The 26,314-nt window shown below is 43.1% G+C and overlaps 1 protein-coding gene across 2 annotated transcripts in view; it reads right to left on the reverse strand.

Annotated features, from left to right (window-relative positions):
• Positions 1 to 695: 695 nt before the first annotated feature.
• The window catches only part of CAMK4 (calcium/calmodulin dependent protein kinase IV), a 280,889-nt gene continuing 255,270 nt past the window's right edge, over positions 696 to 26,314 (reverse strand). For both annotated transcript variants that reach the window (XM_074995233.1, XM_074995232.1), the window contains 3 exons: positions 23,165 to 23,291; positions 16,316 to 16,468; positions 696 to 13,496 (listed from right to left, as the gene is read on the reverse strand). In XM_074995233.1, coding sequence (XP_074851334.1) covers positions 13,332 to 13,496; positions 16,316 to 16,468; positions 23,165 to 23,291 — 445 coding nt within the window. In that variant the 3' untranslated portion in view covers positions 696 to 13,331. The remainder of the gene's footprint in view (positions 13,497 to 16,315; positions 16,469 to 23,164; positions 23,292 to 26,314) is intronic.

A 26,314-nucleotide genomic window follows, 5' to 3' on the forward strand; every position in this document is an offset into this window, starting at 1 on the left:
GTCCTGAGTCAGAAGGGGGGGGAAGACACAGGGCATGGGACAACCCACCCTGACCCCAGGTCCTGTCCCTGCTCTTCCCCTTCTCCTAAGCCCTACCCCTTCCTGTCCCTGCTACCCCTCCCCTGAGTTACATGAGTCAGGGGAATCAACTCGGCAGCCTGGTTCAAGGCAGCAGCAGAGTGGCAGGCAGGGGAGCGACTCAGCTTGGAGAAGGTGGGAGTGGTACAGAGCGCTGTAGCCACACTCCAAATTCAGGCTTTGTGACTCCCATTGATTTTTTTTCTTGGCAACTTAAATGAAGCACTGGACTCTCTCACACGTTTGTAGATGAACCCAGCTTTTTATGCTTTCCTCGCTATAAAATGGCAGAATGTTCCCTGGCTCTCAATTTACTGGTCAGTGTGCTTGGGTTGAGAAATCACAGGTGGGTCACAACAGTTATTCCTGCCAACCTCTTTCATGCTGCCCTTCATACACCTCAATGTTACACGCCTTAAGTCTGCTCTCGTGTACAAAATGGCTAACGTTCCTTTGCCAGGGGAAGGAGGAGGAAGATGCCTATGCCAAAGTACAGTCACTAAACACTGTAAATGCCATGATAGCCCTTTATAACAGCAACAGTGCTATACTGCCTATTACACATTTTGTTGTACAATTTTTTCATAAAGTTGAATGACAACCAGGCATTTCTAGGGTAATTTGTTTATTATCGTATTGTACATGCATTTTTATAAACTTCCTAGCATCAAAGCATATTTTTTGTCATTTAGCAAATATTAGCATGTCCATATGAGCATATAAAAGGTTACATTAATCCCAAATATAATACATTTCCAGTTCTGCTGCTCCAGACTCCTTTCTAGATTTGAATTTTTCCCTATGGTTCATTTAAACAGTATGAGAAAAGATATTATACAACTAGGATTAGCCTGAAATAGTGTGCACACTCTACAGGCTGCCCTACGTTTTTTTTTTTTGTACTATGTTTCTGTTATTAAAAGTCAGCATGGTTGATGGTACAAGATTGTTCTTACACAGCCAGTTGTAAAGCAGTATGTCAGATATAGAGAGAGCATAGCAGAGTTGAGAAAATACAGGTTAAGGAGTCCAGTAAGTATACAGACTATTTTGTACAGACCAAACTCAACTATTCCTAGCTTTGTATAATAGGATTACAAAATGTACCTTATAACAGATCAATAGCACCATTCAATTTGTTTTGGAAGTGTTGCCATATTACAAGTTGAACCTCGCTAGTCCGGCACCCTCGGGACCTGACTGATGCGGAACAAAAGAATTTGCCAGGAGGTCAATATTGTCTAGCAGCATTACCAATACTTTTCGCTGCTTACTTGTCTCTTAGAAGACATTTAGGGGTAAAATACAGCTCAAAAACAGCATAGAACATTGAGAGCCAGGACTGGTGGCTGTAAACAAACTTTATGGGCCCACAGGAAACTTATCCAAACCTATGATAAGTGGCTGGCTGGATGATGCCAGACAGGAGACTGCTGGACTAGAGCGGTTCACAGCTCTCTTTAGTTAAAGGAAGCAGAGAGTGTATCATTGTAACAGGCTTTTTTGCCTTCACAACTCAAGATCTCTACACTCCAGTAGTAATTTACTGATCACATATTTGACCTGGATATTGACGCTTTAAATTCATCACCTCTCCAAGTCAGAAAGCAAGGGCAGGTAAAACTACAACACTAATGAGCAGCTTGCCCGAAGTCAGAGCCAGGACATAGCCCCAGTAGCCAGCCTGTGCACAGGGCATCTCTTTACACCGTCCAGAAAGGACCTATTCTAACAGACAGTGGCAACAGAGCTTTTGCTGGCTCCTAGGCATCTACCTACTGGTGAGGAAAGTTCAGCAGATCTGCAGAGAAATGGATCCACCAGTCCCAGGGCTGCGCAGTGTTGTAGGGAATTTCCTGCTCCTGCGCAAGCTCCTCAGGTTTCTGGTCACCTCGCGGCTTAGCTCCACCACATACCCCTTTAACCTATCACTTTGTAAAATACAGGTTGCACCTCTCAAATCTGGTTCTCTCAGCCGGCAACATTCATGGGCCAGCAGTTCCATGAATGTTCCAGGATGAAAGAGTGCCAGGCTGGTGCTGTGTCCGGTGCAAGAGCACTGCTTGCCCTGGAGCAGCAGAGCTGGCTACCAGAGCCCCCTGCCTGCTCTGCAGGGCCAGGGGACACAACCAGAGTTGCTTGGCTGCCCTGCAGCAGCCGGGGGCAGGCGCTGGAGCCCCTTGGCAGCTCAGGCTGAGCCTGGAGTCCTTAGGAGAGATGCTGGAGCTGCAGCAGCCCTGGGTGTGCAGGACTGTCTAGAGCCAGAAGCCCTAGACATCCCCTCCTCTGGCAAATTCTCTTGTTTGGGTCCTGTCAGGTTCCAACCATAAGGGAGGTGCAACCTGTACAAGCCCATTAAAATACCCTGTCTGGCAACTATTTCTGCTATTTAAGCAGCCCCGTTATGTACCACACTGCCAGACAGATGTGGTGAGTGAGTGGGGACGTGTTCTATGTAATTCAAAGGCAGCCCTGAGGTTTGCCTGAGGAAGCATGTACAGTATGTTTTGTTATTATGCAAAGGCAGTTCACAATCACCCCAGAGGCATGTGTAGAGTGTAATGATAACATGCAAAACTCTGTTGAGGTACTTCTGAGAACGAGACATGCTCATAGATTAACACTCCCTCTAGGGCTGTGCCTGAGCAGGAAAAGGGAATGATGCATGAACCGACAGGGCTTCCTTAGCCTCTGTTTGCTGGGGCGGCTACTCCTGCAGCAGGATATAGCAGATCCACCGAAGAAAGATGTTTTTCATACACTTACATACACATGCAACATTCTGCCTCATCTAATGTTTTACACACCCTTTGTCCCCAAGAAACTCCCGCTCAACACTTACCAGGCCTGCTTTGCTGAGTAGCAAGTGCAGGAAGGGTATTTGAAGCTACGTGCATGAAGCAGTCAGAACATGCCCCTGGTTTGGTACAGCAGACTGACGAAGAGGCCATACACTATATTAAGAGAACTACAGGTTCCAGGTGCGGTTATGCTGTGTTTTTGTTATGGGAATGTCGTGGCTGGTGGGTCCTTGTTTTTTACTTTTTTTTTTTTTTTAAATTTCTTTGGGCTAATCAATACATTTTTAAATTGAAGAGCACTTTTCCCCACCAAAATTACATACAGGGCTTTTTTTGCCACAGGCACCCTGGTTCTCGTTTCTGTCATGTTGTTTACCCTGTATATTGTACGGTCTGTACCATTTAAGAGCAGGTAATATAGACATCTATTGGGGGTGGTCTAGACGGTGCCCGGTCCTGCCATGAGGGCAGGGGACTGGACTTGATAACTTTTTGAGGTCCCTTCCAGTTCTAGTGTCCTACGATTTTCCCAGGAGCTGTGGCTCCAGTTCTCTAAAGTATTGTACAGAACAATGCAAAGCAGTGACTGCATAAGACAATACAGAATGCAGACTAATTAGAAAGCTCCATTTAAGACTGGCGAGCATTTTGTTTTAGAAAAGAGATGGTCACCCTCTTAGCACTGGAGACTATTTGTAGAATGTGCATAATAGAAAATAAAACCAAATTAGAGGGAGTGTAAGAGTATTAATACCTTTGGTGGCTACTACATTATTATGCTACGATTGTCTCCTCCGGCAGTCACAGAAATATGTAATATTACAGAAACTCTAGCAGCACTAGCTCCTGAACCTAAAGTGTATATAAACCTATATAATTGTTTCTATTTACATTTGGAATGTTTTACTTTCAGAGGTTGACTAGCGCCATTAGGTCTCGATCTTGCAAAGATGTACACGCATGCCCAGCCTTACACATTGACTTCACGAGATAAAGTGAAGGGTGTATGTAAATATTTGTAGGTTCAGGCTTTGATGCTGGCATCTCACATCCGTGAGGCTCAAATATATGACACCCTGCTTGTGCTCTGTTCCTCAGCTTGCCAGGTCAGAGATCTAAAGATTCAAACTGATGAAATGATCATAGGATATCTGCAGGTTTTAATCCCCAACTGAGCTCATGTGCGCTGAAAGTGGGTCCTCCTAGGGGAAAGACAGGAATTTCACTAACATAGATTGGCCCCGCTCCCACCCAGACAATGTCTCGCTTGGGCTGGAGCAACGGCTGAGTCTGGCAGCCTTGTGGGAGAGAGAGGTAGGCTGACCAGATAGCAAGTGTGAAAAATTGAGACAGGGTTGTGGGGTGGGAATAGACATCTATATATGACAAAACCCTGAGTATCAGAACTGTCCTTACAACTAGAGGCCTGCAAATCCATAGGTGTGGATGCAGATATCTGTGGCTTATTTTAGCGGATACAGATGTGGACACAAATTTTGTATGTGCTGTGGGCTCAATCTGTAAAACCTTGCCACCCGGGGACAAAGCCAAAACCTGAGCTCCATCACTCCAGCGCAGGGGCAGGAGGGCAAAGCCATAGCTTGAGTCCCACTGCTCACCGCTGAAGCTCCCCATCTTCAGCCCCAGAGCCAGTCAGCGGGGCTCAGGCTCCAGCTTTGGCCCAGGCCCTAGCCTGACCTCATGACCTCATTAAAACAGAGTTGTGACCGAAGACAGTGGATGAACAAACCTCCCTTCTGCCCCTCCTGTTTCTCCCTCCTCTGCTAGAGCCCAGAGCACCCCTCATAATAGCTGCTGGCTCCCCATTTGCCTCCACTGTGGAGTCTCAGAAGGGCAGCATGGCCCTTGGGCCCCCAGCTCCAGCCCTGGATTGCCAGGGAGAGGACACAAAGTGGCCCCAGCCCCACCAGTCCTGGGTTTTGTGAGCTTTGGCCCCAGCCTGCCTCGGCCTCTCTACCACAGAAGAGCGGGAAGGGAACAGGAAGCAGACAGGAAAGGGCCTGGGAGCAGAGCATGAGCAGGGCCAAGCCAGACTGTCTGAGGAGGCACAACCTCCTCCACCTTATGATACCCACCACCCCTGGCTGGGACTCCCCTTGGGGGGCCCTGACCCAGAGTTTGAGAACCCAGAGTTCGGTAAAGGTTTCAAGGTAGCCTGTACTTGGCTGACCACTATCTCCCATGACTGAGGTGCAGGAGAAGATGCAGGCTTAGTCTGAGGGTTATTTGGGAAAAACAGGCCATCAGAAAGTTTTTAAACTGCACATATATTTGCAACGTTAAACCCTAATCTTGCGTCTCTTATCGGCAACACTGTTCTCAGTCAACTTTTGAAGGAGCTGCTTTATAACCTCAACTAAGCTAGAGTCTGATTTTCAAATTACAATAGTTTTCACCTGCACCAGCTTGAGAACGGGTGGGGGGTGGGGGCACAATGCCTTTGCCCAACCCACATCTTATCCTGGCAATCAGCCAGAACTTCAGTGCTACGTACAAGAGGTTATGACGTCAGCAAAATAAGACATTACAAAAACGCAAATTGCTTACAGTTATAAATAGTACATATTGGTCAAAATGGTCAAACCCAGGAGCCTGCTGATGATAGGCAACTAAATCGTGGCCTGATTTTTTCCGAATTGTTGTGCACTCAACAGTTCCTATTGACCTCACCCTGAAAAGCAGCTGGTTGTGCTCCAAGAGGCAGACTTGCCTTCTGAAGAAACAGAAGAGAGGGCCTGGAATAAAACTTCAAGAGCTGATAAAAAGCAATGGCTTCCTGCACAGTTATTATGGGGAATGAATGGGATACAATGGACAGTCATATGTATTGTATCTGGGTCAAATCCAGGCCATTCCCAGCTGCTCATCATACTACGTATCCTATCTTAACCTTAGAGGTGTCAAAATGCTGCCTACAGGATGATACCTGGCAAGTCACATAAAAATGAATAGGTTCAGTGAGGGAAAAATGACACTTCTTTTCTGTTTGCTAGATTCCCCACCCCCCCGCTGTGTATCTATACTTCTAAATTGCCGGGATTTAATTTCAATTGTTTTATATTATAACATGGTAAATTCTTTACATTTTTACAATATGGGGACCAAATATTACAGCTTAATATTGCTATTAGACTGTCCAAATGGTGACAAGTAAATAAAAGTAAGACTCTCATTCCCACAATGTTTCAAAATAAGGTCACAGCAGGGACTATCGTTTTCAGATCTATTGCACTTAAGACATTAAATGCTTATTAAGAACGACTGAAGCTAAGACTTCTGTGTAATGAGCTGGGAAAAGGTATAATTGACAAAAGCAGATTTTTAGCACAAAGCATTCGTAAGCCACCACTGCCAAGAACACTGGAATACCATTCTTTTGTGAGAGTCACTCTGTTTGGAATCCTTTACCATCTGAACGTTAGAACACAGTGGACCTGAAAGATCTAAGGCAGACCCAGCTACCTTTTAGGGCTGAATTTTTCTACAAGTCCTAATCTTTGTTATGCAGCATTGTGGTACTGCTGTCAAAAAGACTGGCATTTCTTCTGTTGATAAAGAAAACAGAGGGTGACCAAGGCTGCAGCAGGTAATTAGGAAGGCATTATATGCAGGAATCTAGGAAGTGTGGAGAAGATGGACAAATCCAACTAGCTGATCAAAAAAGACTCAGGAAAATCATGTGAAAGGTCTACTATGGAATGTATTTCTAATTGGCCGATCAAGAGCAGATTTTTGCCAGAGACCGAGATGACTCAAATAGCAGTGGCGTAACCATCTGACAGACCCAAAGGCAACTGTACAACTTTCAGCTGAACCCTGCCAAGAAGTCAGATGCTACCGCTTCCCGAGGACTAGCAGCCAGTTAAGTACCAGGTGTGCCCTATGGGGTCTGATGCCACGAAAAAGACAGTAGCTGAGAAGGAAGAACAACAGGCAGCAATTTATGCCTTTCTTAAGATATAATTTATCATTTGTTAAATGAAACCAGAATTTTAAATGGCAAACTGAAAAAGATGAGATTCTCTGTGTTTGATATTTAGGTGTTGGCAGATTAACGCTTTGGTCCCCGAGATGCAAGATTACATAGGTATAAGCTGGGACAACTGACATTCACCAGCATGGCAGGTCCTCTATGTCTATCATTTACCCTGTAAAAGAGTAAGAAGCAATTGTGCCCAGAACTGTGGCAAATTATGCTCAGAACTGTGGGGTCTGTTTTCCTCCTGGATTCAAAGCTGCACCCAACGTCATCTTGCAGCTGGGCCCCCTTGAGGCCATTTAGAGCAGCCTAAGCACTGACTCAGTTGCACTAGAAATTTGTAACTACAAAGGACCTTTACATCAGATGAGGATCATCGAAGCCCAATATTCCTCCAGCCCAATCAAAATTCATTGTTCAATAGATAACTAAGGTAGATAGGGCACTCCTTCCAGGCCAGCTTTCTGCTGGCTGACTGGCACAAAGGGTCACAATAGAAAATAGAAAATCTAGCTCCCAATATTTATTAGTCTAAGCTGAAGCTACCTACCTTTACTGAGAACAGACTCCCCCTTGGAAGAAATTTTGTCCTGAGGCAAGTGGGCCATATATATTGTAATGAAAACCCTATAGCTCACCTTCCATCTGAGCAATATTGACAAATTACATTGAGTATCTTTAAAAATGTGCTGCCCTGTTTAAAGCGGACATGACTACTATGAGAGTTTTCAGTACTGTAACTATGTGTAGTGTTATACGTGTATGCACTGAAGTCAGTTAAAGTAACCTGTTTGTGTCTGAAGACAGAATTTGTCTGTTTCAGGTACAAGTTCTTACACTATGCTTTTCCCCACAGTGTCTGAGCATGTTCCAGTTGTGGCTTAAGTGACATGACTAACGTCTGCTTGTATTGCAAGAAGTGTGTGCAACAGTGTGTGTTGTTATGGCATGTTTTAAAAACATTTGTGTGCACACATAGGTACATTGCTATACGTTTATTCTGAAAACAAGGTCAAAGAAATGTGTCTTGCACCTGATTTCAGTGTAGATCCTGCATTAATTGTCAACCAACTATACAGGCTGTAAGGTTTACATCCTGCAGTGTAAAGTGGCATTCTTCTAACAACTGTGTTGGTTATTAAAATCTTCAGCAAAAGAGGAAAGAGACATTTAAATGGATCATAAAAAGTAGCTTTAAAAATCTGAAACATTTCAAGTTATAGAACACAAAAAAATGAACCTAGGGAATCTGGAGGACTTGCTCAGTTAGTATGTAACAAAGCTATTGTAATGAAGATCCCGTTGTGTCCGTCTCTTAGGTAGTTTTTTGAATTAGGCGCCTTTCACATTTTAAACATTATAATAGCATTTTTCCTCACTTCAGTGTACAAATGACAGCTAGTCTGGATCTTGATAGTTCCATTGGTTGTGCAGTGAATGCCGTTTTCAAACAAGTAGACTTTGCAATGATTCGTCAGAAAAATTTACAGCCTTCTCACAAAGAGTTTGTGTGTACCACATTCCAGTACACAAACCAAGTCACTCCTGCAGTCGGCAAGAAGTGGGAGCTGTGGAAGGATGCTAGGTGGCAGGGTCTAAGGACAGACCATATGTTCTCCATGCCTGCTCCCAAAAAGGAAAAGAGTGCACCAGTTAAAGAAGCCCTAGGCAGCCTTAATCTACGCACTTCAGTGCAGGATATATTAGAACTCTGTTCTGACATAACAAATGATGGTGTGTGTGAAAGATGGGGGAAGGTATATTGTCAACTCACCACTCACTATCTGGGACTTCCTGAGACTGCAGCTGCGCTTAATGCCAATGACCCATTGCCACGCTGGTCACATGGAGTTCCTAACATTGTTTCACTTTCTTGTACCTACTGTTGCCCAGTAGTGGATGCTGTGGTATAGTTATCCACTTCTCCTGTTTCCTTGGAATGCTAGATTGACCTATATCTACTTTCGTGACAGTAAGACCACTATAAGCTTACACTCATACAGCTATGTTGCTTGGGGATGTGAAAAATCGACCTGTAATTATGCTAACTTCACCCCTGCTTACATACGCACAGGACTTCTCCTGCTGACGGGACTACTGCCTCTTGTGCAGGTGGATTTACTGTACTGATGGGAGAAACAATCCTGTTGGCATAGTAGTGTCTCCATGGAAGTGATACAGTTGCACTGCTGCACTGTTTTAAGGGTAGATATGCTCTTAGCGATGCAGCAGGCAGGAATTAGTGAACAAGAGACCTTTATTACATATGTAGTAGCCAGTGTTACAGGCTGAAGGATCAGCCAGATGGGGAAAGCAGACAGGGCTCAACTGGCTCAACTTATTTTTCTGAGTTAGTCCCTCCTAAAACCTCACCCTCTTTCTCCAGTTCCTCTCATTGTACAACAGTATGGGCGATGGCTTACCAACCTCTTGCCCTGCTACATGCTGGTTGGCTCTTATCACTCCTTTCTACATGCCAGCCTGGCTGCATGTTCTTGGAGGGAGGACAGCTAATGCCCTTTCTTCTAACACATTTCTGGCTGGCGTTTTTTAGTGCTCTTTTGCGCTCGGGGATGATCATGGCCATGATACACACAAGCCCATTCACAGTGCACTTAGCTAGTGATTTCTATTTCTACTTTGTGTAACAAGCCAACCCCTAAAGAGTTAATTGTTTTCCTGAACTTTGTACGAATTCAATTACAAATGAAGTTTTCCAAATGATCAGAAATCTCTAATAGCTTTGGACTGTGTCTTCCACACTTAATTTTAAAGGGATAGGCATTCACAGGGAGGAGGGCTTTTTGGGAAGGGGATGTATCACAGCACCAGATTCTCACTCGGGCTCTTTGAATTTTAATTTTGATCATGCATTGTTGTGGGCCAATGATCTCCTCTGCACTGCCTCTAAGAACAGTGCTCTGTTCCGAGACGCTGAAACTGCAGGTTCTCCAGATCCACGCAGCTCCCATTTGTGGCTGAAGGGCCCTGTTGAGTAGTCACTTTGCAGGAGAGAAGGTAATCAACGCAAAATCAAAACTAAACCACATACTGTTCTCAGTAACAGGCAGACTCTCAAGAGCATAAGAGTTAGAGTGAACTCCAGCACCTTCAGTGTGCAAGCTTCAGCCTGAGCAACAACTTGAAAGCACTATCAACACTGATTATTTTGAGAGTGCCGGCATGGCATAGTGTGGCGTGGCCGAGTCTGTCCTCTCGGGCTGGGAGATTCATTGCCAAGGTCTGTGCAGATCTATGCTAAACCATGCTGCAGTTTCAAGTCAGTGTCCTGACAACACCAGCCAAGGGGCAGCTTATCAGAGATAAAGCAGTGTCGGAAATAGTCCTTCCTTTGCCAACAGGAATGCCTCAACATAGTGCCACTCCTGCTGTGTAATGTTCCAGTGCGTATGTTAAGCGTGCTGGTCACACACGTTATTCACGCATCATAAGCAGCTTAACTGGGTGTTGAAAATACTGAAGGGATAATGAGGCAGTCTGTAAAAACCTTGTACAGCCTCTCACATGCAATACCACGTTGCCTCTATTACACTGTTTACACGTTTGGTTTGTACTTGTGGTAAGTTTGAGACAAAGCCTCTGGTGTAACTTATCACAGAATCATCTGACACGGCTATTGGGACCACGATTTTATTCTGCACAAAGAGATTTCAGACATTGCTATCTCTATTCAAGGAGGATGAACAATAGACTCATGAAGTATGAAATACCTACGTGGTCTGTTCCTCTGCTGAAGTGAGAGCAAGCTAACTGAAACAAAGGAAAAACCCTGTATCAATCCAGCTGCTCCTACAGAACTAATTACTGACTGAACACGACAGAATTGCTATTCTACCCCAAGAAGAGACCGGGGTGAAAATGCATCCCACTGCCTCCTCAAGGGGGACAAACAAGACAGTCAAATGTCAGGCAGTGGGATGTGCCCCTCACCCTCTTCTAAGTGGCTGTACCTATAGGGAGTGTGCTTTCTTTTTTTCAAATTCAGATCTGTAGACTCCTACCTTAGCCTATTTAATTAGATCTGCAATATCAGAGAGATGCCCTGCTGCCATGATAACAGGAAGAACTCTCCCAGTGTTTTTAGCACATACACTTATTTTCTTCCCAAGAGCTACAGCCCGGAAAAAGATCTATATTTGTGCTTTAAAATTTAGCTGTGCACTTGAACACCAAAACTTTGCTGTGCAACTGTTAATCCTTTCGAGAAATGGGTAAAACGTAGTGGCTGTGGCCGCACTAGCGGGAGGGGCTACGGGAATGTGGCACTTCAGGATATGCTAATGAGGTCCTTCCATGAATATGCAGCACTCCATTAGCATAACAGCAGTCATGAGTGCTTTAAAATTGCTGCTGTTGAAATGCACGCCACCCATGTAGCCAGGAAACTTTCAAAATGACTCCCCGATTTTGAAAGCCTCTTCTTCCCAAAACCAGATAGGAAGAAGGGGGTTTTGAAATCAGGGGGCCATTTCAAAAGGTCCCCGGCTACACAGGCGGTGTGTGTTTTGAAACTGGCAGTTTCGAAGTGCAAGTGGCCACCATTATGCTAATGAGACACTGCATATTCATGGAGTGCCTCATTAGCATATTCCAAAGTGCCATATTACCATAGCAAAAGGAGGGGCTAGTGTAGCCTATGCACTAGAAAACTCACATTCCCACTTTGCAAAGATGTCTCCCTTTCAGGCAATTCATTTTTCTGTTTTAGCATTGGTACAATTTATTGTGGGGAGGCAGGGGGCTAAAGGACTGATCAATTAACATGGCGATTTTTATTTAGCAAACCTACCATATGAATAATAGGATTTCAATACCTTTTATTTTAACTTCAACAAACAAATTTACCGTGGCTTCTCACTGTAGGTGAAATAGGGTTTGTTGTTGTTTTTCAAGGCAACTTTTGTCAAGCAAAGCAACTTGTAAACAAAACAACTAAAGCAAAACATGAAGGTTGAACGGATTATGAGGGTCTTAGGTAACTATCTGTATTACGAGGTGTAACAAATGACAAATGGCACTAGCATAATTCAGCTTCTTTTGTCATTTCTGCAATATACATTATGAAATTCAGGTACTATCACTGTAATTAACAAAATAAATGTTGATCAATCTTCAGTTCGTATCAATTATGTCAAATTTGATCAAAGTAGGATAAAGAGCTTGGCTCTTATCCTGAAAGCTGATCCATACTCACATACCTTAATTGAATTAATAGGAACTCTACAGAGGCAGGGTGCTGGAATAACTGTATCATGCTGAGAGCCACTGAACCAAACTGTGCATATGATGGAAATCATTTCAAACCAGGGCAGCATCACACCAGCAACAAATTCCAGCACCTATGCACTTGTTCAGGGATTTGCCCACGTAGATCATTTTACAGGACTGGGATCCCTTACTAGCAAAATTTGGACTCATTGAGTATACATTAAATGATGGAAAACTAAGTTACTCATGAGGACAATGTTTCCAGGTTGCATTTATCTATTCATCCCTTAAGTTTCTGATCGCTGTATTAGCTGAGTGCCCCCCACTAAAATTACTCTGCAGTAGAGCTGCTTTCTTCAAGTATTTCAAATGTGACTGGAGATTTCCCCCATACAAATGTTTTCTAGCTGCACAACTTTACAAAACCATGAATAAATACAACAGCATCTTAAAAAACTTGCAATGACCTTAATCTTATTTTATGCTAACGTGTCATTTTGTTTTGCTAACATTTAACTAGAGAATGAGTGGCAGAAATCAGAGTAATTTTGGTTATCTTTAAAATATTGTATATAAACTCTGAAAAGCAGAGTAAGGCATTCTCAACATGAGCTTGAGGAACATACAGTTTCATGGCCACTTAAAATACTGTTTCATTTTTTTTTTTTTTTTTTACCAGGATTAGTGGAATGTTTTTGTATATAAACCTCTAAACTACGTTCTCCTTGTAAACACTTTACAAATATTTCCAGTAAAAAGTTCAACATTTTAGATGTCATTTTAAAAGCATTGGCTTGACATTAGTTCCCGTTGATTTACTGTGGGATTATCATTCTGAAAGGAAACGGTTTCAAAGAAATGATCTCTAGGAGATGTCTGCATCTTTAAAACAAAACTAAAAAGTATTCATTTCAAATGTCACCTCTAAACACTTTCTAAAGGCATATGAAGTGTATGCATTAATGTAAATCATATTTACGCACTCTCATATTTCACTTGTTGGTATTATGGCAACTAACATTGTATCCATGACATGCCTGATAAGACAATTTACTATTTTCATAAGCAGTCACATGCATTGAAGGTAGGATCACCAGCTTGTGCACTGTGCACTCCAAGGTAGAACCACCAGAGAGGCCATGCTAACAAACCTTTCTTGCTGACTGGCAAGATAGCTGGTGCATGAAATGACAAACCTCAGCTGAGAGAAGAAAGCAAATGACCTAAGGCTTCTCTTCTGATGCGGCTTCTACTTCCTGAGTAGGTTTCTGTTCAGGTTCACTGTCTTGAACTGGAGATGGATTACGGCTGGGCTTATTGCTGTCATGGCTGCTGTGACCGCTGGCACTCCCAAGACGAGTTGATGCCACAACAGCTTTCACTGCGGCCTGACAAAGACAGGCAGTGTAAATGAACCCCAACCTTAGTCTCATCTGAGCAGGGAATTTTAGCACCTTTTCACTAATTAAGTAAATTGTAGCATCTGAAATAACAATATGTGAAAAACACACTATTTCTAAAGACAAACGACCATTTTTTCAGATGTTTCTCTACCTAATTTAAAAATAAAATACCCCAATCAACATGGGGCCATAAAAAACAAACATTTTTTCCATAAGTATAATCATATTGATTATTTCATAAAATATGCTCAATGTGAAGTGGCTGTTATTACAATAAAGTTCAAAACATGTTAGGTTCTGTATCGATCTATAGAAAGACTCTGGCATTCTCTTGCTGGTGTAAATTGTCTCTTCTCCAGTTTACACCAGTTAGGATCTGCCCCTTGATCCCTGCCTGGAAAAGCTGAGCTTAAAAAGCAGAAACATATTTAAGGGACAAGTGGATGACGCAGTGAAGGGATGTGGGAGGACATCATTAGATTGATGGACTAGAAACAGATCACATTACTGGTAAAATAATGCACTACAAAGACAAGTGTAATGACCTTTACTTTTGGCCCTACCGTAGAAGTTAGTATACGAGAAACAGTTCTGATGTACTGTGCTGGAACTCACACCACGGTTGATTCTGGAGTTTTTAGCATTATAATTATTTTCTAAACACCTGGCTTTAAGTAGACCAAGAAAACACTAAATGACTCTTACTTTGGTCTTATATACTGGAGGTGGAGATAATTTTATATGAATCACTACTTGTACAATTGTAGCAATATGTGCATGACTGTACATACCCTTATTGATTCAGTACTGAGATTTACATTTCATCTTTTGTTTGTTTTTTTTGAAGAAAGAATGGCTTTCATGTTTTTAGCTATTTGGTAGTTCTGTCCTTAACATAAAGAACAATAAAGAAATAAACTCAAAGAGCCTAGTTCTAATTCATCTGAAATCTTGGTGTTCGTTTTTTGCTTTTTAACGTGCTCAGTTCAAGGTTGCAAAATAGATCAGTGGTGTGAGATCACAAAGAGAATCCATAATCAAATCTGCAAAACCGACACAAACCACTAGCGACTCCTGGAGCAGTAAACGCAGCACCTGACTCAGGAGGAGTTAATTTTGCACTCCGTGGGTAGCACATTGTAAATCTAGCTTTAAGGTGATGAAAATGTTTCTGAAGAGAACAACTTTGGTGGGTAATTGTAAGACTGTTCTGTATAGGGCACTATGGATCATGTCTAGAGTAGGGGTGGGCAGTAAGTGACCCTGGACTGAATGTGGTTTGCCAGCATTAGGCCCTGACAGGCAACCGTCACTTTATTTACTTGCAAGTCCACAATTACAGCCAATAGCAGCTCCCTTTGGCCATGGATCACTATTTCCCACAGCTTCCATTGGCTGGGAATGGCGATCCACGGCCAGCAGGAGCTGCCAGTGGCCACAGCTGTGCATGCACAGGTAAATAAGGTGCTGGCAGCCCACCAGGGGCTAAGACTGGTGAAATGCATCTGGTCCATGGGCTGTTTATTGCCCATCCCTAAAGCTTCCCGAAATCTTTGTAAACCTTCACAACAATTCTGGCCTCCTTCTGCCACATTCCCTAAGAGCACTGAAACATGAGAACAAATGAAATTTATGGGTAATTCCTTTCTTGTGAATCTGTCTGTGCATGGACTGGGTAGTTCCCAGTCTTGAGGCTAGTTTGTTGCTATCCTCATTTGACCATGATAAAGATGGTCTCTCTGATCTATAGCTACTCAGTAAGTGTCATTCATAAACATTGTGATCAAATGCTCTGTGAGTCTCTTTCAAAGCACATACTATACACATTAAAGACCAACATTAAGAGCACAGGGTGGAGAATTGCAAACTCTTTACCAGTTAGGTGCCTACCTACCATTTGCAGCTTTGAAATTTTTCTCACCAGCGCCTAAGTCTTTCATGCACACTATCCCAGCAAAGAACAAATGGGTAATTATTGGCCTGATCTAATTCCCACAGAAGTCACATTTGGACAGCTGGTGCTTTCAGGTGGGGAAGGTATATAATTCCCCCAGTGCTTGTGAAGATACTGGTAATAACAGGAAAATGCAAATTTGCGGCTGAATGAGCGTACTGGTGTGCATAATATAGGCAGTTACTTCTGAAATCTTGCCTCTGTGGATAAAGTTGAATGCTCTCAACACGTCTCACACTCCTGTTGATATCCGTGGGAACGGCACGTGCATTTCAAGGGTACCGTAATGCCAAATATATAATAATAAATGAAATTTTACCCAAGTAGATTAAGCTTCCCCCAGGTTTGCAGATGTAGGACTCCATGAGGGAACCACTGAGCCATGTGCTCTGACTAGGGGCTTGAAAAAGGAAAGCTTTTAGAAAGTCATTCCTAATCTAGAGACCATATCGGTGAGCCAATATCTTTTATTGGACCAACTTCTGCTGGTAAGGGAGATAAATTTCTGAGCTTACACAGGCCTGAAAGAAGAACTCTCTGTATGCTCAGAAGATCTTCTCTCCCACCCACAAAAGCTGGTCTAATGGAAAATATGACCTCCCCCACCTCCTCTCTGTACTCTCCTGGAGCCAGCACAGCTCCAACTACACCACAAACAGTCCTACTCTTAGCAGTTTTGTTTCTATAGTGCTTTCCACTCAGCCCTGCACATTTTCACTTGTCCAGTTACACAGTTAGTCTAGAAAAGGACAGCAGAATAGATTTTTTTAAACAAACTGATAGTTTTGTCAGGCTTCACTAATGGTCAACGTGGCTATATATGCTTTCAAAGTTAAATGCGGAGACTTACCTTAAGTTTACGCCGAGCATTGAATTCTTGAAGTTTCTTTTGTGCATTATCCATATGTGCGAAATTGGCTGCCTTTCCTGTGACCCAGGGGTGCTGCAAAGCTTGAAATGTCGTGAGGCGCTTCTTAGCATCAAACACAATCAACTTTTTAACCTATGTCATCGAGAAAAGAAAGTCAACTTTCTCCCCGGTGATCTGTTCCAAGCCCGATCTTGTAGGGTTTGTTCTTGGTTGAGTGAAGCTGCTCAGTGAAAGAATCTCTAGGACACAGACTATCATTTCTGTTGCTAGTTGCTCTGTTGCTGTTCAACGAGAGGATTTTAGAACTAACAGACTCAACCCTGGAATGTAGGTTGTTACTACTTTGAATTGGAGATAATACTAACTGACTTGCTCAAAGACACAAAAAAAACTCTTGCCACTGAACACTATGCTGTGTGAACAGGTGCATTTTCGTTACAATAGATGAATGCAGTTGTCTAAGCTGCCAAGGAGCTCCCCCACAAGTTCATGCTGCGGCTGGGAAAACCAGCCTAGCCACAGGCCTGGTTTACCCCCCTGCCACACTCCCCAGAGCTGGTGAAAAAAGCCCTGGCCCTGGTCCCCCTGCTGTTGCTGTGCTGGGGCCATGGAAAAGAACTGCTTCCCTGGCACAGCCCAGCACTGGCTCCAGCCCCTGCCAACTCCCGCTGAGCCCCATATCACTCCCCTCGCTGCCCAGTTCATGCTGGGACAGGGGAAGGCCCCCACAACAGGGAACCTAGCCCCAGCCTCCCCTGGAGTGTGGGAAGGCAACCCTTCCACCCAAGAGCTACAGCTGGTGCTGCAGAAACTGGCTCAGTCCAGCCCTCCCTGCAGAGACACTGGGGCCAGGACCCAAGACTTGGACCCCTGTGAGGAGATGCCAGGGCTGGTCAGTGCAGCCCTGCGCCCCCCACCTCACCGTTGCCACTGTGTAAGCCCCTGTACACCTCCCTACCCCCTGCTGTAAGCTCTGTGCTCTGTGACCCTCCCTCTACCCCTTGCTCTGACCCCCCCCATCCAACTCTCTGCCCTCAGCCCCCCCCACTGCCCTTGCTCCACCACCTTCTACCCTCAGCCCTGAACCCTCAACAGAAGCCCTACTTTGCCATCTGCACCCCATCCTGTGCCCTGACCTTCTCACACACAAGGAACCCTCTGCCCTCACCCCCTACCCTCACCACACCCACCCTACCCCTTTCAAACTCCCAAACCTTCCCTCTTCTCCACCCCCTTCCTCTGGCTACAGCCCACCTCACACTGGCACTGCTTCTAAGACCCCCGTCTCACCAGGCTCTCAGCTCTCAGCCCCCGGCCCCTGCCCTAAGCCACCCCCACATCAAAAACCCCGCTGTGACGTCTGTCCCCCTCGCTCACACCAAACGCTGTGCTCTGAGGCCCCATCACCCTGTCCTCACTCCAGCATCTCCCACTCCTGGCCCTAAGCCCCTTACGCCTAAAGCCCTGGCCTCACTTCTCTACCTCCGCTCCCCACCCCCAGCATCACCAGACAACAAGGCCTCTGTCCTCACCTCCCACCCCGGTGCCCTCACTGCAGCACCCTCCACACCCTGCTATCTCCCCCAAAATCTCGACCCCCTGCTCTCACCCCTATGCCTCTTCCCTGTTGTTAGCCCTCCCACACCCCAATACTCGCCTACCCCCTTGCAGTCTGTCTGCCTTTTGCTGGAATAAATCAATTGCTGTCTACCAATAAACTCTATGTAATCTGTGAATTACTCTCAGACTGTTATTAATACAAACTTCTTTTTCCAAAAACACAATTCTTGTACAAAATATATACTTTTTCCTTTCATTTTCCAAAGAGGAAAAGAAAAAAAAAACAAAAAAACCCCTTTACTCCACTTAAATACCAGAGCAACGCTGGGTCAATTTGCTAGAATATCACATACAAGTGTACAAATTGTACTTGAAAACGAGCTAGGCATTATTGTTCACAGTGCATTAAAAACATCTGCTCAATGCACAGGGGTGAGTCAAACAAAGTTAAAAAAGTTAAAATGCAGAAAGGAACTTGTGAGCGGGTCCCACCGGTGACCGGGTGGCCTAGTGGTCTTGCCGGGACCTGGAGTGTGGGTCTTCAGCCCCACCAGAGAGTCTACTGGATAAGTCTGGGGCATGGCCCCAAGAACCTAATTTCCTCTCCAGAGGGAGAGGTGTTCCCTGGGAGGGGCTTCCCGCCATTTGTGTCTGGGTGAGGGTCCTGAGGATCTGCCTCTGGCGGCCAACCAGGTGGCAGCTCTGGCTCGGGCCCTGCTGCCTCAGAGCCAGCTCCTGCCCCTTGGCTGGTCAGCCCCGAACTGGGCTGGCTTCCCTCCCTTCATATTCCTCCTGACACTGGCTGCAGGTGAACCGGGGTGGGGCTGATTGGGCCAACAGGCCCTGGTTACGCCCTGCCCTGCCTGGCCTCCCTCTCACACTCTTACAGAACTGAAGAAAAATTCATAGTGGGCCAGATTCTACCAGAGATGGCAGTTCCTATCATCCTAGGGAGGCACAGATAAGCAGCACAACCTGTGCAATGCTGCTTCTTGGGACTTTATCCACTTTAGCACATAATAAGCAACAGCAACTGCAAGAAGCACTGCTGGAGCCAGGGCTCAGGCATTCGCAAGACTTTGTCTTCTAGTACTGCCGTGAGCAGCGCTAGATGACGCAGATTTAGCTATACTAGCACCACCACCATTGCTCAACCAGTGGAGGCGCACCTGTGTTAGTGCAGGGGTGGGAGGCTTCCTGAGAGACTCCACTACATATGCAGCATTGGCATGTGAAAGGTAGGGGGCGCTGAGCTCATGCGTCAGCCCTGTGAGGCTGTGTTCCACAGGTCTCCAGCCCAGGCAGGGCAGAGGGGTAATGTTAAAAAAGGAAGTGGACGGACTAGGGGAAGGACTGTAGCTAGTGGATGTAGAAGTATGTATATCCACTGACTGAACAACCCTCATGAGTGGATGCACTCTGTTTGTGGAGTATCTCTGCTACTGCTCCATGACCTAAGTGGGGGGAAAGGAACTCTGTTTATCCCCATGCTGGTAGAATTTCCCCATAAGTACTCTGAGGGAAACACAATGCCTCTGCTGAGAGCAAGTCTGAATGTCATTGGCAGGTGCGCTCCCTGTGAATCCAAGCGGGAATTTTGGATCAGTCAGCCAATGCCTCTATGTAGATCTGGTCCAAGAAGTAACTATTACAGGACCGCTTGGAAATAGTGACCATAATATAATAATGTTTAATATTCCTGTGCTGGGAAGAACACCGCAGCAGTCCAACACTCTGGCATTTAATTTCAAAAAGGGGAATTACACAAAAATGAGGAAGTTAGTTAAACAGAAATTAAAAGGTAGAGTAACTAAAGTAAAATCCCTGCAGGCTGCATGGAAACTTTTCAAGGGCACCATATTAGAGGCCCAACTTAAATGTATACCCCAAATTAAAAAACACAGTAAGAGACCTAAAAAAGAGCCACCGTGGCTTAACAACCATGTAAAAGAGACAGTGAGAGATAAAAAGGCATCCTTTAAAAAGTGGAAGTCAAATCCTAGTGAGGAAAATAGAAAGGAACATAAACACTGCCAAATTAAGTGTAAAAATGTAATAAGAAAAGCCAAAAAAGATTTTGAGGAATAGTTAGCCATAAATTCAAAAAACAATAGTAAAATGTTTTTTAAGTACATTAGAAGCAGGAAGCCTGCTAAAAAAGCAGTGGGACCCCTGGACGATAGAGATACAAAAGGAGCAATCAAGGAAGCTAATGCCATTGCAGAGAAACTAAATGATTTCTTTGCTTCAGTCTTCATGGCTGAGGATATTACAGAGGTTCCCAAATCTGAGCCGTCCTTTGTAGGTGACAAATCTGAGGAACTGTCCCAGACTGAAGTGTCAGTAGAAGAGGTTTTGGAATTAATTGATAAGCTAAACAGTAACAAGTCTCCAGGACCAGATGGCATTCACCCAAGGGTTCTGAAAGAACTCAAATGTGAAATTGCAGAGCTATTAATGGTGGTTTGTAACCTATCCTTTAAATCAGCTTCGGTACCCAATGATTGGAAGACAGCTAATATAACGCCAATATTTAAAAAGGGCTCTAGAGGAGACCCTGGAAATTACAGACCGGTAAGTCTAACATCAGTACCGGGCAAATTAGTACAAACAACAGTAAAGAATAAAATTGTCAGACACGTAGAAGAACATGATTTGTTGGGCAAAAGTCAGCATGGTTTCTGTAGAGGGAAGTTGTGTCTTACTAATCGATCAGAGCTCTCTGAAGGGGTTAACAGACATGCAGACGGGGGGATCCAGTGGACATAATATACTTAGATTTCCAGAAAGCCTTTGACAAGGTCCCTCATCAAAGGCTCTTATGTAAATTAGGTGGTCATGGGATAGGAGGAAAGATCCTTTTATGGATTGGAAACTGGTTAAAAGACAGGAAACAAAGGGTTGGAATAAATGGTAAATTTTCACAATGGAGGGGAGTAACTAGTGGTGTTCCCCAAGGGTCAGTCCTGGGACCAATCCTGTTCAACTTGTTCATCAGTGATCTAGAGAAAGGGGTAAGCACTGAGGTGGCAAAGTTTGCAGATGATACCAAGATGTTCAGGATAGTCAAAACCAAAGTAGATTGTGAAGAACTTCAAAAAGATCTCAGCAAACTGAGTGATTGGGCAGCAAAATGGCAAATGAAATTTAATGTGGGTAAGTGTAAGGTAATGCACATTGGGAAAAATAACCCTAATTATCCATACAATTGATGGGGGCAAATTTAGATACAACAGATCAGGAAAGAGATCTTGGAATTATATTGGATAGTTCTCTGAAAACATCCATGCAGTGTGCAGTGGCAGTCAGTAAAGCAAATAGGATGTTAGGAATTATTAAAAAAGGGATAGAGAATAAGATGAAGAATATCACACTTCCCCTATATAAAACTATGGTATGCCCACATCTTGAGTACTGTATGCAGATGTGGTGGTCTCACCTCAAAAAAGATATACTGGCATTAGAAAAAGTTCAGAAAAGGGCAGCTAAAATGATTAAGGGTTTGGAAAGGGTCCCATATGAGGAGAGGCTAGAGAGAGACTGGGACTTTTCAGTCTAGAAAAGAGGAGATTGAGGGACGATATGATAGAGGTATATAAAATCATGAATGGTGTGGAGAAAGTGAATATTGAAAAGTTATTTACTTGCTCCCATAATATAAGAACTAGAGGACACCAAATGAAATTATTGGGTAGTAGGTTCAAAACTAATAAAAGAAAATTTTTCTTCACATAGCATACAGTCAACCCGTGGAACTCCTTGCCAGAGGAGGCTGCGAAGGCCACCACTCTAACAGAGTTTAAAATAGAGCTTGATAAATTTTTGGAGGTTAGGTCCATAAATGGCTAGTAGCCAAGGGTAAAGTATGGTGCCCCTAGCCTTTAGTCAAAGGCTGGAGACAGATGGCAGGAGACAAATCGCTTGATCATTGTCTTCGGTTCACCTCCTCTGGGGCACCTGGCACTGGCCACTGTCGGCAGACAGGATACTGGGCTGGATGGACCTTTGGTCTGACCCAGTATGGCTGTTCTTATGTGGCTCCAACTGCAACACAGCTCCTCATCCCTCTTAGAAGCATGGTCGTAATTTCAAAGCCACAAACTGACTCCATCTCTGGTTCAGGTTTCACTGCCAACTATTCAGAATGGGAAATATTAGCTCCATCAAAGGAACTGCACTGGAACAACTTGTTTAAATGCCATAGGCCCACAAAGACCAGCCCTACTGTGGCATATTGTTTAGCTGACCTCTGCCTACACAGAGACATAAAAGACATTTTCTCCATCTCAGAAATACTCTAAATCTAATACCACAACAAATTCTCTGACCCTCTACAGTGCCTTTCATCCAAAGCATCCTGAAGCACTTTACAAACGTTCATTAATGTAGCGTTTTATGGCACTGCTTGTATAAGTGATATGGAACTGATCATTTGTTACTCTTATTTTAATGAAATAACTAAATTGTGAACATATCATTGGGTAAAAATAGAACTGGACACGTTCATCTTTGTAGATCAGTATCTCTTGGATCCAATTTACTCTACTCCATAATCAAAGATATAGTGCTCCAGCCTTAGCATTTTACTAATGGATCATACTTCAGGGCAATGACTCTGTCTCATTTACTAAAAACTGATCATAAAAAGCTCAGAAATGGACAGAATCATATAGTCAACAGCAGCTGGGGCCTCTTCTATTGAATCTTTATCAGGAAAAACATTCAAATGTGAAACAATACAAACTACATGGGGTTAGTTTTTATGGCTCTTTTGAAGTTGAAACTCCAGGAAGAGGAAATAAAGAAGAAAAGCTAATTAAATAAATGATACCTACAAAGAAAGTTGGACAGAATCTTTAGCTAGATTCTTTGATTATTAACCTGATCTTGAACAAGTGATGAATGATGTAGTGTGGAGACTTTTTACAGGAATTTAACAGACTTCACAAAAAAACAAACAAACGTGCTGTAATACTCAATTTCTACTGCCTATTTACAGCAATGCTTAAAAGGAACAACTTTAACTGATATTAACAGGGGCAAAAAGGGTCAATGTGTCTGAAATGCAGGTGATCATTTAACTTTTAACAAATTGTGTCTGAAAATGTCAGGGGTCATTTCACGTTTAACAAATTAATCTGGATGTGCAGGCAGGAATCAAAGTGCAATGACGACATATGTAAAAAACATCCAAATACTGTTTGACACTGGAGAACGATGACACATATGCATCAGAGAAAATACTACACTTCTTGTACTTGTACTTACCAAATCCTTGGCATTGAGAGACACATCGTCCCACCAAGGGGACACAAAATCATATTCACAGTTCAAAATTCTTTTAAACATGTACTGGTCTCCCCTTTCATCATAGAATGGTTCAAATCCACAAAGGCTAAGGGGAAAAGAGAGTGAAATTTATTAAAGATCTAAGTGATTTTAGACTCTGAAGAACATCTCTCTATATGATTTTTGCCCACTACCCAGATCTTTTGCCACCCAGTAGGTGAAAACAGACAATTATTAATTTAAAAAAACAGCAAAAATAAACCAATAACAAAACTTTATACCTATCGCTTTAAGTGGTCCCTATAAGTAGAAATATTATAGGCAGGGTTAATTATTAAGTCTGCCAACACTTTCCATTATGAGACTCTGTTTAGAGTTGCTTATAACGTAGTCAGATTTCCAGAGCTAAAATTGTCCATGCTGGGTGTGTGCCTCAGGCTGGATTTTTTTTTTTTTCCTGGAAAATTTCAGGTAAAATAGTTCAGTTATTTCTAAGAATGGTGCTTAGGAAGACAGTGTTTTGCCCATATTAAAAATTTCTGGAGATCCCATCTTTGAGAACTTCTAGCACTCAGTGCTTTGCAGGAGAGATTTGAAATTTGGCAGGGGGCTGTGCCAGGTCTAGTTTCAGGCATCTGAACTGAGAGCAGGCAGACTGTCTCTCCTGTGATCTGAACACCCAGTATCTCTGAACTGGGTGCACGGGTCGCAATCCTGCTCCTACTGAAATCAATGGGAGAACCCCCTATTACTATAAACAAAATCTGGACTTAAATCCGGACATACAATGAATTTCAGCAATTCATCCGAGTGATGATCCCATACGCAGAAGAGATATGTTCAAGAATATATCAAATGGAAACCAAAGACACAGAAATGAGTGACAGTCATACAATGTGCTGCCTACTGTTTGCATTAATCAGGTGTAGCATTTTACAGTAATCTCCCATCTAATCAATAAATGTTCTGTTGTTACTGTATCTACTGTCATGTTGCAGGCAAATATGACAGGTAATGCAAAATGAAGATAAGAAGGCAATCAACTGCAAAGAAAGTGAAGAGGAGTGCTATCAGTTAAATACAACAGTAAACTTGAGCATTAGCGATCATAGTGTTGAAAGCCCAGTATTTTGCAGGTTACCCTGGTTTTCAAAATGCGAGAGATGCACTATCAAGGAACAAGTGTTCTGAAAGAGTGGCTGCTCGCCTGTGGGTGGAGTGGCTGCTTCATGTTATACGGCTAGTACAGAGATGGCAGTCTAAGAATATTCTGAGAGTGGTAGTCGTGCCCAAGGCTGGCAGAGGTGGCTTAAACTACAGCAATAGAATCTGAGTGCTGGTTTAGGTACATGGGCGTGGGCTGCTGTTCTCTTCACCTCCGTTTGGCTGCTCCTCTCACCATTATCATTGCGCTGGCTGCAGTAATTCCCTTTTCCCATGGAATGCCCTCCCTCAACTGGTAAGGTCAGCCCCCTATTAAGAGCTACCAAGATATGTAGTAGGAATTAGGTAATTGATAACAGCAAGCCTGAGGAGTAGCCAGAAGCAGCTATTTATTTATAAACTGAACAATATAGTTAATAAATATACAAATGTACATTTTTGACTGTATCCTTGTTACTAACTTTTGTACGTGGCTTGTCTTTTTCGCACATGATGGACAATACCAGAATGTAAATAGTAATAGCATTCAATCATCCACTGACACAAGGGAAGATATTCTGTTGTGCTGGTCCCTACAGACACAGTATGGGGGGTGGATAGGGCATGTGAATGTCAGGGAGCTCATTATGGGAATGTCACATCAGCCTTGAGGGAAGTGTTATCCACATACTTATTTAGTGCTTTCTTCCAGGTCACTGAGAAACATTAAATAAGGCAGAGCAAAGAACAAGTCCATGTGGGACCCCACGTAATGATGATTCCCAGTTTACATTACATTTTGAGGCATATTAGTTAGCCAATTTTTAATCAATATAATGTGTGCCATGTTGATTTTGTATCATTCTACTTTCTTAATCAAAATGTTGTATGGTATCACATCAAAGTCTTTTCAGTAGTACATCAACACTATAACAATAAAGAGATATCTAAATGTCTGACAGGATCTATTTCCATAAATTGACCAGCATTAATTATATTATAGTCCTTTAATTTTTTTTCATTAATTAAGACCCAAATCAGTCATTCCATTATTATACCCAGGACAGAGGTCAGACTGGTAGGTCGTAATAACCCACTTAGTTGTGTTTGCTCCTTTTAATTAGTGGCATAATCTTAGCTTTCTTCTGGAACTTCTGCAGTGCTCCAAGACTTACTGAAAACCAGCACTAATGATCTAGAGAGTTCTTCATCCAGCTTTTTAAAAACTCTTCAGTTCAAGCTACCTGGACTTGCTGATTTAAAAGTGTGTAACTTTAGTAGCTGGTGTTTAGCAGCCTCCTGCACCAGTGGTGAAATTTAAAGTATTTTAGCTTCATGTGATATGCCTTCATCATCTGGTATTTCTCCCAAAATACACAGCAGAAAAATGTATTGAACACTCTGCATTTTCTGCATTATTATTATAACAATAAATAAATCTCCTATTTCCATTTAGTAATATACACCAATATAATTTTTAAGATTCTATTTGTTGCTAAAAATACTTGAAAATCCACTCCTTATTATACCCAACTCCGCTGGCAACAGAGTTCGCTTGTGTCCTTTTGCTTCCCCTATTGATTTACTACAATGACTAGTTTCTGATTTCTATTCATTCGTATCAGCTGTGTATGTGTGTATAACCATTGTGGGCTTCTTTCACAATTGTGGCGCTCTGGGCATTGTATGGGCCAGTTTCACAATGCTGATAAAAAAAAAAAATCTATCAGCCATATCAACTGGGAGAAAGAATTTTAAAAGAAAAATGTGAATAAAAATATGGACGCATTCGAGATTGTTAAAGCACAAATAAATAAATTTTATATACGTACACGTATACATAATTGGTTTGGGCTTTATACTGTTTGAAGAAAATGTGATTGATCAAGCCACGATCATTTGTACATATGCTACCACTAATTTTTAGTTCTATGGTGTCTACCTGTTAAGATGAAGTCTCATACAGGAGAAATCTATGTTAGGTGC

This window comes from Carettochelys insculpta, chromosome 5 (assembly GCF_033958435.1).
Source record: "Carettochelys insculpta isolate YL-2023 chromosome 5, ASM3395843v1, whole genome shotgun sequence".
NCBI lineage: Eukaryota > Metazoa > Chordata > Testudines > Carettochelyidae > Carettochelys > Carettochelys insculpta.